Below are 21,111 nucleotides of genomic sequence, written 5' to 3'. Positions count from 1 at the left end.
TTCCTTCCTTCCTTCCTTCCTTCCTTCCTTCCTTCCTTCCTTCCTTCCTTCCTTCCTTCCTCCCCTCCCTCCCTCCCTCCCTCCCTCTTTCTTTCTTCTTCTCTCCTTCCTTTCCTTTCTCCTTCCTTTCCTTCCTCTCTCCCTTTCTCCTTTCTTCTCCAAGAACATCTAGTGAATGTAAGTATTGAGAATGAACATCACTCTTCTAGTCTTGATTTTAGAGGCAAGGCCTTCACTTATATATCATTCGCTATGATGTTATCTGTGGGTGATTTTGTTGTTGTTTATGCATTTATGCAGTTGCAGAAATTCCTATGTTTAGTTTGTTGAGATACAAAAAAAATGTTGGTGGAGATTGGAGAATTAATCCAGAGCTTCACCCATGTTGGTATTATCAAGTTCTTTTTCTGCATCTGTTGAGATTATGTGACTTTTTTTGTTTCTATCGAAAACCATTTGGTCATAGTACTTAAGATTGCAGACATGTGCCACCATGCAGAACTGTTTAATTCACTTTGTTTTGTTTTTGTGCTGTCCTGGGGGCTTGAACTCAGGCCCTAGGCATTATCCCTGAGCTTTTGCTCAAAGCTAGCACTCAACCAATGTGAGCCACAGCTCCACTTCCTTGAATCTCTTTTGATAATTGTATCTGTCAAGAAATTTACTCATCATGGTTACCTAATTTTATTTACATAATTGTTCAAAGTATCCTCTTGTAATCCTTTTTTACTTTTTTAAGGTCAATATTGTTTTTCCCTCTCCCTGTTTAAAATTTCATTCATAGGAGTTTTCTTTCATTTCCGGACAGTCTAGGTTTACTAATAAAGATTTTAGTTTTGATTTTTTTTCCCAAGAGTTAAATTGAAGTTTAAAACTTTTTCCGAATATTTTTCTCTATATTTTATTTATTTTACTTAGATGCTTATTATTTATTCCATTTGGTTGGTTGATTTAACTTTTCCAGTTTAAGAAACATTTGTCATTTTGTATTAAAAAATCCCATCTAAACAGTTATGATCACTTTATTTTACTTGCAAATTTGCTTATTAAATATGTTCATGTTTTATCTAAAATTTATAAGGATTTTGGTTATTATTTCTTCATATGTACTTTCCAGGCTTTTCTTTCTTTGTTGAGATTTCTTTTATATGTATGTTGTTGTTGTTGTTTGGTATTGTAAGAGGATCTTTTAGTTTCTTCTCAATTTCTGTTATTTATTTTCTTATGTTTCTCAGACAGAATATCTTCACATATGCTGCTGGAAACTTGTATTGTTTTTCAGTAAATGTACTTTAATTTTCCAATGTTTCTTCATTTTTAAATGCTTTCTATCTCTTCACTGGTATTTTCCATTTGGTAAGATATTGTTTTTATATTTTGCTTTATTTCTTTAGAAATGATTACCTTTAGAAATATTTCAATGTATTTGTAATAGTTTACTTCATGTCTTCATTGAGTTAGTCCTACACCTGGGCTTTTTTTTTGGGGGGGGGTCTGGTCGTGGGGCCTGAACTCTGGGCCTGGGCGCTGTCCCTCAGCTTTTCAGCTCAAGGCTAGCGCTCTACCACTTGAGCCACAGCACCACCTCTGGCTTTTTTTTTCTGCTTATGTGGTGCTGAGGAATCGAACCCAGGGCCTCATACATGCAAGGCAAGTGCTCTACCACTGAGCCACCTTCCCAGCCCATCTGGGCTTTCTTATAGACAATTTCTGTTGACTATTTTCTTCTTTATGTTTCTCTTTCTCTTGGAAATAGAGGCACAGGCTTCTCATTTTTTGTTGTTTATATTGCTCATTGTTGAGTGACTTTCATGAATAATTATGGTAAGGGTTTTCTTTGTTGTATGTGGGTTCTGAAGTTTGTTTGGTTGTCTAGTCATTATGTGATTAAACAGATTTTCTGAAGTGTTTTAAACCAATAAGTTTCTCAGCCTTTGTTGACTGGTTCTCAGAAGTATGTAGGGCTTTCTTTCTTTGCTCTGACAGGTAGATTACATCCTTGCCTTCCCTTTCTGCTTCCTACTTATACAGAATCTCAGTGTCAGCCAGATATGAGATATTTGTGCCTTCTTGGCTCTTTCCTGACTTGTACAGAATCTCAGTGTCAGCCAGACAGGAGACATTTGTGCGTTCTTCACTCTTTCATGGAATGAATGTAGCCTTGAATGTGGGTATGGCCTTTTAGACTCTCATGAAGATATCATTGCTTTAAAAATTACTTGTGGACACCATTCTCCAGCTTCTCCTTTTTAAGTTTTTAGGCAGCTTCTTTGTGATGGTGGTGTTACCATCTCAGTCTTCCTACCTTATTGAATAATAGTTGCTCATTTTTTAGTGGTGATTCAGGCCAGGTAAAGACAAACTTGGGAATGGAGTTATAGGAATGGTAGAGTGAGGGTTTAGGGAGATCCAGACTTGTTCACTGTCTTTCACAGTGGCTGCTGCCAGGCTGCTAATTTTCAAACTACCATGCTTGTGAGATTGAGGAATTTTCTATTGTTCAGTTACATACAGAAACAGGACACATTCAAACAATGAAAAACTGGTTGATATCACCCTATTTTCTAAAAGAAATAATCCCCAAATTGTTGCAAGCCTTTGTCCAACTTCTTACGTTTTGAAAAAGCTGATATTGCCAGTGTTCCCTTTACTTTTTTTGGAACAACAGGTATTCAGAGGTCCTCATTCTGTGATTCCAGGCTTCTTTCCTGTTTGCTTTAGGATCATAATATTTCCTCTTAACTCTTTAGAAATATTAAGGATAGCACTTTTAAACTTTTGTTTTCAAAGTGTTTCCTGCTTCTAAGTTAGTGTTTTTGGGTATATCTGGTTATTTTTAAGATAATAATCTTGTTGAATACCTCAAACTGGCTCTGAATTTGTAATTCTCTTTCTCAGTCTCATGAGTGCTGGGATCATAGTTGTATTCCATTGTGCCGGACAAGAATTCTGTTCATCTATCTTGTATTTCTTACTACTCATTTGAAAAGCTGATTAGGATCTTTGAGTGTTTGGATGGAGTTTGTTGATGGTGAGATTACTAGAATAGGGAATTATTTAAAAATGTATAGGAAGGATTAATAAAACCTAGATCTTATAGTAAAATAAACCCCATATAGGTTGAAGTATTTAACATAAAATTCAAATGCAAAAGAATGTAAAAATCAAATTTGGAAAAACTAGAGGAAAATGATATCAGTTTTATGTTGAATCATATGTGGGAGGTCAAGTATTAGGCTGGCATGTTGCCCCTGAACCTTACCTCCAGCCCATGAAAAAATTGAAACCTAAATATTTGAAATAAAAGAAAAACAATTGATGGCTTTACAGGATAATCATTATGTTCCCAGTATTCTTAACAATGAGATGTACAAGACGTTATGTCAAAAAACGAACTTTAAAACTTGGCGGGGGGGGGGGGGAGATGGGAAGGGGAAACAAAGGAGGAGGCAACAATGTTTGATAAGAAATGTACTCATTACCTTGCCCATGTAATTGTAACCCCTCTGTACGGTATTTTCACACACACACACACACACACAAAACATGTATAAAGCTCACTTTTAGAATTGTGCAAGAGTATTGTTTCGAAAAGATGCACCTTGAATTGATGGCCACACTCAGAGGAAGTTGACAAAAGTCAGTGCCTCTTTTCCTACTTTTTTTTTTTTTGCAAAGCTAAGGTAGGGATCTCTTGAGGTGGTGACCTTGATAGTTCTTTTAGGCACATTGTTAAGCCCCAAATTAAGACAATGAAGGAGTTGGTGAGATAAGAGTGTAAACATGCCAATAGCAGTGACTTCTTCAGCTGTTCTTGTACCTGATTGTTTCAGCCTGCCGGGTTGTGGCTGTGGCTACAGTGAATAGACCTTACCACTGATAGCCAGTAGATTCTTTTACAAATGTCACTTCGAATTAGGAATGCTCTCCCAGAAAAAAGAAGAAAGATCCCCTTCCAAAAAGAAGAAACATCCCCTTCCAGTAATGTCAGGGACCAAGACCCTCACTTACAAACTTGCAGGTTTGCTCACCTCAGAGGGTGTGGTTGTGACACAATAAAGTGATGCCTGTCAAGGCATGCCCAGGACCTGTGTAGTGATATTCAGTATGGGTTTGCCAAGCCACTGGGGATCTTTGTTACATTAGGGGAAAAGTGATGGAAACATCTTAAGAAATTGCTTCTAAGGCATCTTTGCAGATCTTCAGTAACCATCTGGTTTGACTGTGAGTGATTGTGGTACTCATATCTGGTCCTGAGATATTTTTATGTTGGTAGTGTTTCCCTGGGGCAGTTTTGAGAAAGAGTTTTAGGCTATTTCTGGGCTGAGATGGAAAGATGTAGGAAGCAGAGTATCAACCTGGTTCATCCCTTTCATTTGTGTTGCTCCATATTTGTATCTGCTCTGTTGCTTAGAATTTGCTCAGAGTGTTAGTCTTTGAAATCCAGCGTTTAGGTAACTTTGAGATAGGCACAGAACAGACACTCAAGTATTGTTGAATGAATAAGTAATTAATTGATCTAGAAACAAAATGTGTGAAGTACCTAAAGCATTCCAGAGTGAAGTCTAGGACAGGGTCAGGTCCCTGCTCTGTAAACTGTGGAAGAACTGTACGGAGTGATGCTGGGCATGACACAGTGCTTGTTACACCTAAAGAATATGGCTCCCGTCTCAGCTCTCAGGAGCTGAGAAGCAAAGTTTGAGAAGAAGAATGTGTGTGAAATGACTAGTGCAGGACAGTGGGGAAGAAAGTTTTAAATGACCAGTCTGGTCTTGCGATTGAATGGCAGCAGTTTGAATACCAACTACTTTGCTTTGGAATCCCAATGTTTCCACTTATTCCAAGGAACCTGTGGTTTGCTGGGGAAACTCAATTCTCTCTTCAAGGTAACATTATGCTCCCAACCTTTCCTCTCCTGTTTTAAATGGCTAAGGAGTTTCACTTCAACTTAGATGACAAGAAAAAATGATCCATTAATAGAAAGTGACTGTCATGCAGTTTTTAAGCTGAAGATTATACAGTCATAACATTTGTTTCTAGAGAAATTATTTCTAGCATTTTGAATTAAGTATGCCACAGAAAAACCTTGTAGTGTGAGATTAGTGCATTTGAAAAGTTTTATCCACAGTTAACTGTCAATATGCTTAGAAAGATCAGGGGGAATCTACTTTTTATAATGATTTTTTTAAATTTTTTTGTAGAAGAGTTACATTGAGTATTTGTTAGGATGGGGATCCTTGATTTGTCAGGGCTAGAATCTTTACCTTCTACTGTGCCCTTAAGAAGGGCACAGGGTGATGACTTCCTAATCTGCAGAAAGGGCTGATAGCAGCCTTTCCAGAGCCTTTTCTCCAGAGCTGGACCTGTACTAGGTGTTCAGTAGTAGTTGTTGCTTGTGTAGTAGTTACTGATTATATTAAGTGGGGTTGTCTCAATGGTAAGCGCTTTTTTGGGGAGTGGGGACTCAATTTCATTTAGTGTTTAATAATTTTTAGTAATGGTATTTAATAGTTTATCTCTCCTTTTTAAAACATATTAGCATACATGAATTGTATAAGAGGAGACTTCATTTTGACATTTTCACATATGTTTACAATGCATATTCATTTTCATCCAGGTTGAATGTCATTTTTACAAAATTTGATGAAGTCCAAAAATCTGGAAACATGATACAGTCTGCAAATGGTAAGTAGAAAAATGAGACTCTATTTCTGCTTTTTCCAGTTTTATGTCAGTAAAATGTGTATGCTATTTCTTGAACAGCTGTTCGGATACTTTAGAATGGCTTTCTAGGTCTTAAAACTTAACCTTTATTCACCCTCTTTCCTAGGCTAGAAACTATAGAATTACTACTGACTTTGTTTCATAGACTATGTTGAATCCATTACTAATCCTGTTGACTTTAGTTTTGATATGTGTCCTGAATTTTCATCACTGCTAGTGTGTTCATGATACAGGCCTCATGGTATTTTACCTGGGTTTTCCTCAGAGCCTCTCAACCAGGATTCTTGCTGCTCTTCCTTTCTCGTGTTTACTGTCTGTTTTCACATGGCACCAGAGTAATCCTTGTAGAATGTAAATCAGGCACTGTTAATCCTCTGTCCCAAATCCATACCCAGACCACAATTCAGTGCTCTCCATTGCCCACCAGGTTCTTTGTGATCTGGTGTAGGTCAGTATTCTGATGTCATAGTGTTCTTTCTGAAAGTTCTCTCTCCCTACTACATTGGCCTACCTGCTAACCTTGAACATTCTTAATATCTGTAAGCCTATGATTCCTTCTTCTATGATACCCAAGTATCATTATCCTTTTACTCACTCCACCCCCACATCTGCTTTAGCTTCCCTACAGTTCAGAGGCCATCCAGAATAGCATATCCAGTGATTCAAGGAGCATTCTTTGCTTATACTGCTTGATAAGTTGTACCTTTTTTGTGTTGTTGTTGGTTTTTTTTTCCTTGGGACACTTGTCTATATCCCAGACTGGCCTCAAATTCCAAGTCCATGTGTGTCTAACATCTCAAGTGCCATGATAAAATTGTAGCCTGTTGTTTTCACTGTACTTTGTGATATTTGAGGATGAGTGGGTAATTCTCATTCCAAAAAGGGAGGGAAAAGATCAGAGTGATTATTATAAGAATGAAAGTTATCAGATTCCAGCAAGAAACTTTAAACTGTGGCTATATCATTGCATCCTAGATGTTTGAGTTATAAGCTGTGTAGATTATAGCACAGCCTTCAGATTTTGAATATCGAGGTTGTAGAAAATATTTGCATGCTTTGTGCATGAGGGAGAGCAGGCTGCAGAATCCAGGTCTTTGACTCACCCTCCTGAGTATATTTACCATTATTCTTACTCTAAAGGAATCAATCTTTGGACAGAATGTTTCCTATAACTCACTCAAAATGACTAAATTGCTTTTATTAACTCCCACAAATCCTCTTCATATGGCTATTAAAATATAAACAATATAAGAAAATATAATTTACTATAACTGTGCTAGTATCAACAAACTCACTGATAATTTCCCCATATTTTCTTGCAGTCTGCTTTCTTGAAGCTTTGTAACTCATTTATGTACTTTGTAACTCATTCATATGTACTTTTAAGATTCTGTCTTTGGCAGAAATGGGTCCAGAACTCTTAACATCTTAAGTCTTGAGTCTCTTATGAGTGGGGTTGATGTGTATCTGGGATAGCACCACCTGCATTAATCTGCTGCACATACTTTAACTTTGGGGTATGTATTTGTGTAGTTTGTGTGGCTTCTCAGTATAAGAATTCTTGACACCAAGAAGTAGAAGTAGTGACAAGAAGCAAGTTTGTGTTTTGTTACCTTTACTGTCACTGAAACAGAATCTACCATGGGGCTCTGCCTGGAAGAATATGTATATGTATTGCTTTGTGGGTTTTACTGAACATGACAACTACAATTTAAACACCTGGAATACCAAAGTCATGTGACATCAGCCATGTTGTAGCAACATTTTATTCTTAATGCATAATTGAAAACATTACCTCCAAGTTTCCTTAAATATTTATTTTACCCACATAGTTTGTATGTGTTTGTATACGTGTGTATGGATATGAAGTGTTCCCCAGAAGGCTCATTGGTTCCTAATATATGTGTTCAGCACAAATTTGTCTTTGGGAAATGATGGATTCATACTTTGATGGAGTTTGCCAGAATGAGCACCTACTTTTGAATGAAAACTACTATGGTGACAAGAGACTCAGACTGGAAGGCTTTCTCTTGTCCTCTCTTTTTCTTCTCCCAGGACAGTGTAAAGCAGCATTTAAATATTCCCTGCCCTGTCCTTTCCATGTGTTTAAGGTTCTCATTTTTCGGAAGTCTGAGCAGGTTGAGCCTCTAAAGCTTGGCCGGGTGATGATGGTTTCTACATGTAGAGAGCCTTTGACCGCTACTTTGTGATTTATTTGTAAAACCTCAAGTATGAATTAAAGTGGGTAGAATAGGATAATGAGCCCCATGAAGTTCTTCCCCAGTTGTGGTGATCATCAGAACCTAGGCTTGCTTTATTTCTGTCCATCAGAAGTTTAGTGGACCAGTAGTTGGCAGTTGCCAGTGGCCACCTTATCAGAGTGAGGATCAAGAAAGAGCCTGATTATCTCAATTTTTAATAGAAGCAGGGAAATAGAAAATGAGTGTCAGTTATAGAGCAGGTGTGTTTCTATGGAGTTTTACAAGCAATAGCCTCTGAGAAAGCCCACGCTATTTTCATTGTCTTCTAAGAACAGAGAAGAAAATTTATAATTCCCATTTGTTTCTAAAGAGAAGGAAAAGATGTGCATCATTACATTAATTATATGTTGATGTGGGAAAGGAGCATTGGTACTACAAAGGCAATGTCTTTCCTCACATTGCCACATGCAGCTGAGTTCCACCTGCTGTTTTTAACCTGTGCTTAAAAAAAATTTTCAATCCTTATGATTTAGTATTTTTATTTGGACAATATATGCACATATGCAGAAATCACCTACTATCAGAAGCTTCTTTTATAATTTTATCTGATTTATAAAAACAGGATAACAAAATAACTTAGGTTATACATATATACAACACTATATAAATATGTACATATTACACAAAATAATTATACAGTATACATATTATTCAAATATATACATACTATACACAAAACAGATTGGCCAAGAGTTGGTGGCTCATGCCTGTAATCCTAGCTACTCAGGATCTAAGGATTGAGGTTTGATGCCAGGCTAGGCAGAATATAGTCTATTAGACTCTTGGGACTCTTTATTTCTAATGAACTGGAAAAAGTCAGAAGTGGAGGGGTGGCTCAAGTGGTAGAATGCCAGCCTTGAGTGAAAAAGCCAATTGAGAGTATATGAATAAATGAACGAATCAGAAAATAAACTGATTAAACAGTAAAGATCAGTATTTTACAGTGCTATAGACTATCCACTGTGAAAGATTATTTCAGTCTACTAGTCTGGTGAGTGCTGGGTTAAGTGCTTCCAAATTGACAACCTGCCAGGTGCCAGTGGTTTATGCCTGTAATCCTAGCTACTCAGAAGGCTGAGATCTGAGGATCATGGTTCTAAGTTAGCCTGGGCAAAACCCACCCTCCATGAGACTCTAATCTATAATTAACCACTGAAAAGCTGTAATGAGGTGTGGTTCAAGTGGTAGAAATGCTAGCTAGAAAAAAAAAAGGCCGAGGGATAGCACCCAGGCCCTGAATTCAAGCCTTCCCACCTTCCCCAACCAATGCTATAACCTACTTTAAAAATAAAGCACAAGGGCTGGGAAGGTGGCTCAGTGGTAGAGCGCTTGCCTTGCATGCCTGGGTTCAATTCCTCAGCACCACATAAGCAAAAAAGAAAAAAGCCGGAAGTGGCATTATGGCTCAAGTGGTAGAGCGCTAGCCTTGAGCTGAAGAGCTGAGGGACAGTGCCCAGGCCCAGAGTTCAGGCCCCACGACCGGACCCCCCCCCCCAAAAAAAAAAAAAGCTGTGATGTGAGTTGATGTGACTGAAGTGGAAGAGTGCCTGCATAAGTGCAAGGCCTTGAGTCCAAACCCCAGTAGTGCCAATTACAAAACACACCCCCTCCCCCTAAAAAAAGACGGGGCACTGGTGGCTCACATCTGTAATTATAGCTACTTAGGAGGCTGAAATCTGAGGATTGTGGTTCAAAGCCAGCCCAGGCAGAAAAGTCTATGAAATTCTTATCTTCAGTTAAGCTTCTGCCCTCCTCCCATCCCCAGACGGAAGTGGAGCTGTGGTTAAGTGGTAGAGTACTAACCTTGGGCAAAAAAGTTCAGAAGTAGTGCCTGGGCCCTGAGTTCAAGCCCCAGGTAGAAAAAAAATGTTTATTTAATTTGGTGCTGGTCCTGGGGCTTGAACTTAGAGCCTGGGCACTGTCCCTGAAAGGTTTTGTTGTTTTCAATTATCTTTTAAGTAGTTGTATAAGGAAGGTATAATTTAACAAAGAAGTGTGTGAATACAAATGCATCTTGATCTGTGTCATCCCCTTCAACAATCTCATCCTCCTTTAACCAGCCCTTTCCTTACATTTCTCAATTTTGTGGTATAGACAATTAATTCTTCTTTTTTTTTTTTTTTTGGGTCCGGTTGTGGGGCCTGAATTCTGGGCCTGGGCGCTGTCCCTCAGCTCTTCAGCTCAAGGCTAGTGCTCTACCACTTGACCCACAGCGCCACTTCCGGCTCTTTTCTTTTTGTTTACGTGGTGCTGAGGAATCGAACCCAGGGCCTCAGGCATGCAAGGCAAGCGCTCTACCACTGAGCCACCTTCCCAGACGTACAATTAATTCTTGATTGCATTAACACCCCCACTCTCCCCACCTTCATTGCCTACCTCTCTCTCCTCTTGGCCCCACTACCCCTTGTAAGTACTTTGCCCATTTCTTGGTGCTTATTTTGTTGGGCATAGACTTAGTCTTTCTTAAACATTGTACTATTTAAGCTCTCCATAGCATTTATCATAATCCATAGCATTTATTATAACTGCTTGTATACTACTCAGCCTGTTTACTTTCAGATTTATAGGTACATTCTATCTACCACTGAGAGAAATCATACAATCTTGGTTTCTCTGTGTGTGGTTTATTTTGTTATTAATTTATTAATTTATTATTTATTTTGTTTATTTTGTTCAGGGCTACTTGAGCCATAGCTGCACGTCTGGCTTTTTTTGGGTAGTTATTGGAGCCTTTCCTGCCCCCCAGTTAGATTCAATTGTGATCCTTAGATCTCAGTCTCTTGAATAGTTAGGATTACAGGTGTAAGACAGCTGTGCCTGGTGTGTGTGTGTGTGTGTGTGTGTGTGTGTGTGTGTGTGTGTGTAAATGTAATATACATTTTTTCTCTTTTTTTTTTTTTGACAGCACTGGGTACTGGAGTTTGAACTCAGGGCTTTGTGCTTATGAGGCAAGTGTTCTACCACTGAGCTAGGTTGTCTTTTTGTTGATAAGCTGTACAAAATCTTTATATCTTCAGGATATGAGATTCTTAGCAAATATGTGATTGCAAATATGTTTTTCATATTCCATGGTTGTCTTCTTGGTGGCTCATAATGTCTTTTAGTATACAAAAGTTAAAAATTTTGATGAAAATCAATTTATCTTTTTGTGAGTAATAATGCTCCTTTGAAGTCAGAAATGAAAACTTAGATTTGTGCTAAATTGAGGATATTATTAATATAGCAGTACTTTTGAGGAATAAAGATGCTTCATCCAGAACTATTTCTTGACATATTCTAAATTATGTTCTATAAAGTTTAGTGGATAATTCTTATAATAAAATCCATGGACCTTTCTTTTAAGTGCAGTAGAATTGTGGCTAGAACCAGCAATGAAGAAGCAATGTAAAGTGGACTTCCTATCTGAACAGAATACTTCATCTTTGTATGATTCCTCCCTGTTGCTAGGTTACCTTTCAGTGTTGAATGGCAAGAATATGAGAGTTAAAAATATGTTGTTGTATAGATGCCTCTTTTTCTTTTTCCCATCCCCATATAATTAGTAAACCCTTTGAAGCAAAAATTACAGTTTTTCTCTCCATGGGTTTCCAAAAGCAAATTATTTTCTATGTAAGTTTTTAAATCATGCAGATGTGCTTATGCTGTTGGGAGAATTGGATTTTCAGAATGAAAGAGCCAGTAATTATGGACTAGTCAGTGTCCTTTATGTACAACCGCTTAATGATCTATAATTGTATTTGATTGAAGTGAGGCTATGGACATTAATTTGGTTGAAAAATACACATGTATTTGAGTGTCTTTAAGCAAGCTAACATGTTATGAGGAAAGACATATTAGTTGCCAATAGACATCTTGCCTTTTGTTTTTACACTAAAAATATGATAACATGAAAGAAACAGAGAATTCAACTATATTGGACATGATAAATTCTGCAAGTCTGAAAGCAAATGGAACAGTGATAAATTGGTTTAGGTAAGGTCTGAAATATTATGAGGTGTAGCCAGGACAAACATTCATTTAAAGACAAGCCTTTATTAAGTCAAGCCATTATTATTGACAGTAGTCTTTAAAAGCACTGCTTATGAATATGTGGATCAGGTGCCCTTAATGAGTCCCCATCCTTCCCCCTGCGTTTTTTTTTTTTTGTTGTTGTTGTTGTTTTTTGTTGTTTTTTTTTTAGTAGACTCTGCACCCTGTAAGGTTTGGGATTGTGGCTCAGTGTTTTAAGACAGTGTTTCCATAGTCATATATACAGGGAAAAGGTGTTGGCAGGGCTGGCAAATGTGTTGAGCTGTGCTAAGGAGAAGCCCACCCAAAATAGCCTGGAACAGACTGTTTGATACAGCTTAAGTAGCATAAGCTGCAACGGACAGCCTATGTTCAATGTGGAAATAAGAGTGCTTCATGTTATTTTTCTAATTTACAATTTATGTTAGGAATATTCTGTTTCTTGATGGGAACATCAGTTGGTTTAATTTGTTTATAAATAGTAGTTTTAAAGATGACTCTCCAACATGAGTAATGTTGGATCCGCCCCTGCCTGGTTTGAAGAATCTGTTATGTACAGTCTAGGCTTTTATTTTGGCATGGGGTGGTAGTTGTGATTGGTGCTAGCTTTTACTGAAGAAGCTGTGGGTGGAGAGTTTGCTGATGCTTAAGTTACTGTGAGTCTATAGAGCTTCAGAGCAGTGTTTTTATTTGGTAACACGCTTACTGACAATCATGACTACTGGGAAAGGTAGGTTATTCTCAGATGTTCTAGAAAATGTTTATGATGATTGCTGCTTGACTAGGAAGTAAATAAAGTACTTAGAATATTTTATAATTGCTTTGGTGGCTGATACCACAATGAAACATAAGAAAATAGTTATTTGCATTTAGTTGAGAAAAAAGTATGTACCCCACAGACACTTAAGCTTAATGTTAATAACCTTCATAAACTAGAAGCAAGGAAAGAGGCACAGAAAGTAGAGGTTAGATATATTTTCATCAGCTTGTTTCTTTCATGTGCTTTTAATGTTTTCTGTTCTTTTACGTTCAGTGTGTGGGTTATGAAAATAAATTTTCATTTATTATTTAGCATAAGGTGCTTGAAAAGGAATCCACTGGCTAGAAATTTCTTTGTTTCACCAGTAGAATTTAGAAGAAATATACATATAAGCCATAGCCAGGAAAGGATGTTGCTGCTAAGAACCATTGTTTTACATTTTTTCCTTCCTTTTCAAAGGAGCAAGAGTAGAAAGAAAAAGCTACTTGTTCACAACATATCTTACTAATTATCCTTCAGTCTTCCCCTGAGAAGGCTTGTGTATCATAAAGTGACTTAGGCAGCCTCTGTGTGATCTATGCTGTGTTCATTCACCACTTCCATTCTGTCTTGTCGTCCCTGGGGGTGGGAGGGCAGAAAGGAGGCAATATGCCTACCCTGGCAGATTCTTAATTTGTTGTCACTGAAGGACATTTACAAACCCTTTGACTGAAGCAGGTATTATTCAGAATGAATTGTGCACAGTAACAAGTGTTCGTTTCTCTCCCTCTGTGGAAGACCAGTGTGGGCATATATACAGCACTTTTGTCTTAGGCTTATAGCATCACCAATCATTGAGTGTGTGTGTCTTTTATCTTTTCACTAAATTTGTTTGGCTAGAATCAAAGTTATGGTTTGGCTGAAATAAAGTTGAAAATTTAGCTGAAAATGGCCAGTTTGAAAATACCACAATTCTGCTTATGTCCTTAAATAGAGCATTTAATGTATACAGTGATAGTTTTGTTTGCATTCTATTTTCGGGGTAAGGTACTGTAGGAAATCAATACTTAGTAGGAACATTAAATAATTCATGCTCTGAAGAAAATCTACCCTTTCATTCGAGAATGAGTTTGTTACCTATATATGTAGCATTTGTCTTAGGTTGTATTTTTGGTAGTCTTTTTAAACAGTAGGGGAAAATGGTATCAGAATCTGCTGTTAAGGGAGAAAGTATTGTGGATCTGAGTTTGGTTTGAGTATTGTGGATCTTTTGCTTGGTGTTTTCCTTTCAAAAAACCCTTTTAGTCCCTGTACCTGAGATGCAGGCTAAGATGCTTTGGTAATGGTCTACTATAAGTAGCTGCAAGTATTATAGATAATGGAGAAAACAGCTGCTCCTTGTAGTGTGATGCTTTTATCAATCCATGGTTAATAAAAGATCCATTGATGTGGTCTTCAGACGTCAGCTACGCTCCCTGTGTGGAGTTCAGTTTAACATTTTTAGAGCATGTCTGCATTTGTTTGCTTCTGTTTTATGATCCTTGTAACAAAGCAGCTCCATGAGAAGTAAGCCTGAAGGTTTCAGGTTTTCTGTAATAGAGGTGGTGCCAGGATAGAGAAGGGAATTCATGCACTTTTCTGTCTTAGACCAGTCAGTCCCTGCAAGCCATTCTGCTAAATAGGATGCAGCCTCTGTACCTTTGTGGTCAATCCTGGAGTTAGTTTGCTTCTGATTCAGAAATTGTACCATTTTCAACAGTTGCTGTATGAAATTATAAGAAGATGAGAGCATTGAAAGATATATTACTAGCTTGATGGGACATATGTGCACTCCCAGCACTTAGAGGTAGAGATAGAGGCAAGAGGATCAGGAGAGTGGAGGGGAGATCTTGGGACAGGAAATAATAACATGGTACCCTTAACACTTTGGGCTATCATTAGAGGAGACTGTGTGAATCAGATGGTCAGGGGCTTGTGCAACATGCTGGAAAACTGGGATTTTCATTGTAGGCCATTTCTTTGTGGATAGTTAACTTATAAAAAAAATCAGTGTGTAAAGGAAACTCATTATAGGATAGTTAACTTTAACTTTAGCAAATATAGTAGTGAAATGAAAACCCAACTTATCTATTACCATCATTTCATAAAACAAGAATGTATTAACATCAGGGAAGGTGGCTCAGTGGAAGAGTGCTTGCCTAGCATGCAAGAGGCCCTGGGTTCTATTCCTCAGCACCACATAAGCAGAAAAATCCAGGAGTGGCGCTGTGGCTCAAGTGGTAGAGCACTAGCCTTGAGCTGAAGAGCTGAGGGACAGTGCCCAGGCCCAGAGTTCAGGCTCCATGACCAGGGGAAAAAAATGTAATGTCAGTATGAAATAGTCATTTAAATGAAACAAATATAGGTTTATGAGAAAATTATCAGCTTTTTTTCTTATTTTTCTCAGTTTGGTGCAGACTGGGGTAAATTATTTAAAAATAGATTACCAATCTCTTAGGAAGTTTTTGGGACTATTGAACTAGGTGGCTAGATTGCAAGTGTCTTAGGGAGGGGCTTTGGAGCTGGAATGAATGTGTGTAGACTCTGGAATCCCTCAGACTAAAGTGGGAGCATAGCTTCTGTTGGAGGAGTGTATAACCTGAGCAGGCTGCTTGTTTGTCAGCCTCAGTTTCCTCCAGTGTGAGCTGGGGAAAACAATCCTATGCTACCATGAACTGTAATTGAGGTGATCCTCAGGTGGTAGTGAAGTGCATCTGGCCTGGCATTTAAAGGTCATCTTATGTGATAAAGGTAGAACTGGAGTTTTTGGGCCCAGATTCAAACTCCAGGGGTCCCATGTCAAGTCTAGCTACTTACTCTTGTATGCTATATAAAGACATGTTAGAATGAAGGGCAGAAAGGAGATGTATTACGCTGCACAAGATTATTCAGGAAGGGACAAGCTACTAGCATTTCAACCTATCTTCAGCTATCTTGGAGTACAGACAAGAGCTTTCATGTGTGTGTGTGTGTGTGTGTGTGTTTGTGTGTGTGTGTGCATGTGTGCGTGTGTGTGTGTGTGTTCACACGTGTGCTGGTGCGTGTGTGTTCACGCGTGTGCTGGTGGTCCTGGGTCTTGGACTTGGACCTGGGTGTTGTCCCTGAGCGTACACACATGTTCTCTCTCCCTCTTCTCTTTTTCTCTCTCTCTCCCTCTCTCTCCTCGATCCCTCCCTCCCTCTCTCTCTTTTTGGTTCAAGGCTGCTAGCACTCTATCTGTTGAACAACAGCTCCACTTCTGACATTTTTTTAGTAGTTAATTGGAGATAAGGGTCTTACTGACTTTCCTGCCAGGGCTGGCTTCAGACTGTGATTCTCAGATCTCAGCCTCCTGAGTAGCTGAGCCACCAGTGCTTCATGAGCCATGCGCTTGAAGTTGAATTAGGAAAAGAATTAGGGGGATGGGACAAAAGGTACATGTAGTTAATTAAGTCTTGGTTACAGGAAGGTCACAGATACATTTTGGCAGATCATTATCATAGTGCTTCTTTCCAGAGGGTTTCAGAGAAGTTACCACTGTCACCACTTGAGGGAAGCAATCTGGTCAGATAAAATGACCAGGTCTGGCTGGTGGTCCATTCTGAGGAGCCTTGTTACATTTTGCCTTGAGATCAGATCAACCCTGTCTTTCTTGGATTCCATGGTGACTGTCAGCAAAGATAGATACTCAGAAGTGATGGCAAGGATGTCAGGCTTTTCTCCTACTTTTGGCTAATTCTCCAGCTCAAGTAAGGGCAAAAGCAATTAATGTACCTATTACACAGCCACTTTGCCAGTATTAGTGAAAATTTAACTGCCGGTGTTTTTTGTTTTGTTTTGGTGCTGGTCCCGGGGCTTTAACTTCCAGTCTGGGCACTGTTCCTGAGCTTTTGTGTGCAAGGCTAGTGCTCTGCTAGTTGAGCCACAGCTATAGCTCCATTTCTGGATAGATGGCTAAGTTGGAGACAAGAATCTAATAGGCTTTTATTGCCCAGTCTAGCTTTGAACCATGAGCCTTAGATCTCAGCCTCCTGATTAACTAGGATTACAGGTGTGAGCCACTAGTACCCAGTTGGATTGCAGTTTTTCTTTTTAATGATATGCTCAGTCTTTTTTTTAAAAAATAGATATCTCTTAAGGAAACAAGGTGTAACGGGGTGCCAGTGGCTCATGCCTATAAATCCTAACCATGCAGGAGGCTGAGAGCTGAGCATTGTGATTTTGCCTGCCTCAACAGAAAAGTCTGTGAGATTCTTATTTCCAGTTAACTAGCAAAAAGTCAGAAGTGGAGGTGTGACTCAAGTGATAGAGCACCAACCTTGAGTTGAAAAGCCAAGCAAGAGCTCAAGGACCCAAGTCCAAGCCCCAGCCCCATTATGAGCACATGCGCGGACATGTGCACACGTGCGCGTGCACACACACACACGGAAGGAAGGAAGGAAGGAAGGAAGGAAGGAAGGAAGGAAGGAAGGAAGGAAGGAGAATCATATGCACAAAATAACCTCCTAAAAGAAACTGATTGCTGTTACCAGGTCTTGGTCTCCAATATCACCAGGTGCCTTGAGGAAGTGGCTGGTTCTAGACTTGAACTATATAAGCTGAGACAGATGCATTTTTGTAGAGCCAGCAGGCAGGGAGGTGCTCAAAAAGTTAACAGGCTGGGTCTGAGAGACAGAGGCTGATTGAAAGGACATCGAAGGTGTCAACATTGGACTACTTTAAGCAACAAAAAGATGTTATGCTGGATTTTAGCCCAAAATACAGAATAAATACCCATGAATCTGTACTTAAATGATTAAATAAATATATAAAAGGCATATCTCTTGTGCCACTTTTTTGGAACATGTATTATAAACACCACATTCTTCAGTAGGCAACAACTGCTACTCTTTCAAGTGTGGGTGGCATACAGGGACTTTTTTTTTTTTGTCGGTCATGGGACTTGAACTCTGGGCTTCAACACTGTCCTTCAGCTCTTCAGCTCAAGGCTGGTGCTCTACCACTTGAGCCGCTGTGCCACTTCTGAGTGGTTTTATTGGAGATAAGAGTTTCTCAGACGTTCCTGCCCGGGCTGGCTTTAGGGCTGGCTTCGAACTGTGATCCTCAGATCTCAGTCTCCTGAGTAGCTAGGATTACAGGCATGAGCCACTGGCTCCTGGGTTGGGACTTCTTGTATAATGTAGAAAATAGGGGAAAGTTTATTTTATGAAAGTTTATTTTACAATGGAGAAAATAGATCAACACCATTTCAGCCCAGATGTTCAAGATCCAACACCATCAGTCTTGTGGATAGCACGTGCTCATGATGTGGTGGTTAATCTTGATTGCCAACTTGTTGGGATTAAGCAGTGCCTACATTAGATGTGTCTGTGATTGAGTTTCCAGCAAATTAAAGAGAGGATGACTGGACCTGAGTGTGGTAGCACTATCCAGTAGGGGTGGGAGCATGGCAGATAGAATAAAAAAGGAAAAAAGAGGAGTTAATATAATACCATCCTTTGGCTAGGCAAATGATAATGAAGCCATGTGTTATGAGAACCATCAGATTGAGGTTTTGAGGGTAGGTTGACAATGGATGACTATAGTTTTGGACATTTGGACATAGAATTTTGTTTGGATATGGGTTTAATTCAAGTTCTGTATTTGGGGGTAGAAATGGGGCTATTGAGGAGTAGGACTTAGTAGAATATAGGTCTTAAATTACCATGTTATTTCTCTTTGTCTTGTGCAGGGAGTGGTAATTCACCTGTAGCTAACAGGATTCTAAATGAGGTCATGAGAGCAGAGATGGATTATAACACAGGGCAGATAGATCTAGTTGTTTCCACTGTTAAGTATATGAACATCCCGATCAGAAGCATTTTCCAAATTTGGCTCTTAGTTTTTCCAGCTGACTTGCTTTTGTGCCTACATAGTGGTTGTCAAGAAGAATTGGGTCAGGATGGTTATTGCAGTAATTAAAATGACATTTCCAAGGAGTGTAAGATGTAGATCTGATGTCTGTGGGACTTGGATTCTGACATTGATGTTTAGACAGTACCCTTCCGGGGAAAGTTCAAGGATAAAATCAGTACTCTGGCCAGAAGGAAAGAATTGATTAGTCAGTGAAAGAATATACTATGATTATTGTTATTTATTTATTTTTTTGCCAGTTACTGAGCATTGAATTCTCTTGCTTGCTAGGAAGATACTCTACTACCTGAGCCATACCTCTCATCCATTTTTGTATTGGTAATTTTGAAGTAGGGTCTCGTTCTGTGTCCAGGCATCCTCCTTCTTGTGCTTGCTCATGTCACAGGTAATGATAGGTGTGCACCACTGTGACCAGCAGTTGAATGAGATGGAGTCTTGAACCAAGATCCCCTGATCTGCCCCTGTATATACCTTCCATATAGCTAGAATTATTGGCTGAGATTCTTGTTAAAATGATTTTCATAGATTATCTTAGGTGTTGAAGTTTTAGACTTCAACTCCTGGAGATACACTTTTAGTCTTAAATTATTAATGTGTTAACTTTATCTTCCTTAATATGAACTTAAACCTTTTCTATGAATATTAAAACTGCAAGTCAGAATACGCCCATCAAAATATCTGTACATTTATAGAGTGACAGTGTCAGTTTCCTACTATTTTCTTGTTACCATGAGCTAGTCCTTTCTTTCCTTGCCCCAATGGCTTTACCCATGTGTTCTGTACAATACTTCACCTTACTCTTTACTCAGCTGAATACACACTAAGTTCTCAGCTTACATTATTTATAGAAGGCAGGTTTCCTTACCTCCTCTATTTTCAAATTGACCGTGTGTGTGTGTGTGCGTGCGTGTGCGTGTGTGTGTGTGTGTGTGTGTGTTTGTGTGTGTGTGTGCATGTGTGCGTGTGTGTGTGTGTGTTCACACGTGTGCTGGTGCGTGTGTGTTCACGCGTGTGCTGGTGGTCCTGGGTCTTGGACTTGGACCTGGGTGTTGTCCCTGAGCGTACACACATGTTCTCTCTCCCTCTTCTCTTTTTCTCTCTCTCTCCCTCTCTCTCCTCGATCCCTCCCTCCCTCTCTCTCTTTTTGGTTCAAGGCTGCTAGCACTCTATCTGTTGAACAACAGCTCCACTTCTGACATTTTTTTAGTAGTTAATTGGAGATAAGGGTCTTACTGACTTTCCTGCCAGGGCTGGCTTCAGACTGTGATTCTCAGATCTCAGCCTCCTGAGTAGCTGAGCCACCAGTGCTTCATGAGCCATGCGCTTGAAGTTGAATTAGGAAAAGAATTAGGGGGATGGGACAAAAGGTACATGTAGTTAATTAAGTCTTGGTTACAGGAAGGTCACAGATACATTTTGGCAGATCATTATCATAGTGCTTCTTTCCAGAGGGTTTCAGAGAAGTTACCACTGTCACCACTTGAGGGAAGCAATCTGGTCAGATAAAATGACCAGGTCTGGCTGGTGGTCCATTCTGAGGAGCCTTGTTACATTTTGCCTTGAGATCAGATCAACCCTGTCTTTCTTGGATTCCATGGTGACTGTCAGCAAAGATAGATACTCAGAAGTGATGGCAAGGATGTCAGGCTTTTCTCCTACTTTTGGCTAATTCTCCAGCTCAAGTAAGGGCAAAAGCAATTAATGTACCTATTACACAGCCACTTTGCCAGTATTAGTGAAAATTTAACTGCCGGTGTTTTTTGTTTTGTTTTGGTGCTGGTCCCGGGGCTTTAACTTCCAGTCTGGGCACTGTTCCTGAGCTTTTGTGTGCAAGGCTAGTGCTCTGCTAGTTGAGCCACAGCTATAGCTCCATTTCTGGATAGATGGCTAAGTTGGAGACAAGAATCTAATAGGCTTTTATTGCCCAGTCTAGCTTTGAACCATGAGCCTTAGATCTCAGCCTCCTGATTAACTAGGATTACAGGTGTGAGCCACTAGTACCCAGTTGGATTGCAGTTTTTCTTTTTAATGATATGCTCAGTCTTTTTTTTAAAAAATAGATATCTCTTAAGGAAACAAGGTGTAACGGGGTGCCAGTGGCTCATGCCTATAAATCCTAACCATGCAGGAGGCTGAGAGCTGAGCATTGTGATTTTGCCTGCCTCAACAGAAAAGTCTGTGAGATTCTTATTTCCAGTTAACTAGCAAAAAGTCAGAAGTGGAGGTGTGACTCAAGTGATAGAGCACCAACCTTGAGTTGAAAAGCCAAGCAAGAGCTCAAGGACCCAAGTCCAAGCCCCAGCCCCATTATGAGCACATGCGCGGACATGTGCACACGTGCGCGTGCACACACACACACGGAAGGAAGGAAGGAAGGAAGGAAGGAAGGAAGGAAGGAAGGAAGGAAGGAAGGAAGGAGAATCATATGCACAAAATAACCTCCTAAAA

The 21,111-nt window shown here is 39.3% G+C and overlaps 1 protein-coding gene across 3 annotated transcripts in view; it reads left to right on the top strand.

Moving 5' to 3' along the window:
• The window catches only part of Clasp1 (cytoplasmic linker associated protein 1), a 280,309-nt gene that overhangs the window by 128,522 nt on the left and 130,676 nt on the right, over window positions 1-21,111 (top strand). For all 3 annotated transcript variants that reach the window (XM_013020693.1, XM_013020692.1, XM_013020694.1), the window contains exon 8: window positions 5,618-5,685. In XM_013020693.1, coding sequence (XP_012876147.1) covers window positions 5,618-5,685 — 68 coding nt within the window. The remainder of the gene's footprint in view (window positions 1-5,617; window positions 5,686-21,111) is intronic.

This window comes from Dipodomys ordii, unplaced genomic scaffold (genome assembly GCF_000151885.1).
Source record: "Dipodomys ordii isolate 6190 unplaced genomic scaffold, Dord_2.0 Scaffold52, whole genome shotgun sequence".
NCBI classification, from domain to species: Eukaryota; Metazoa; Chordata; class Mammalia; order Rodentia; family Heteromyidae; genus Dipodomys; species Dipodomys ordii.
The sequence above is the reverse complement of the archived record's forward strand: the minus strand, read 5'-3'. Positions and strand labels throughout refer to the sequence as shown.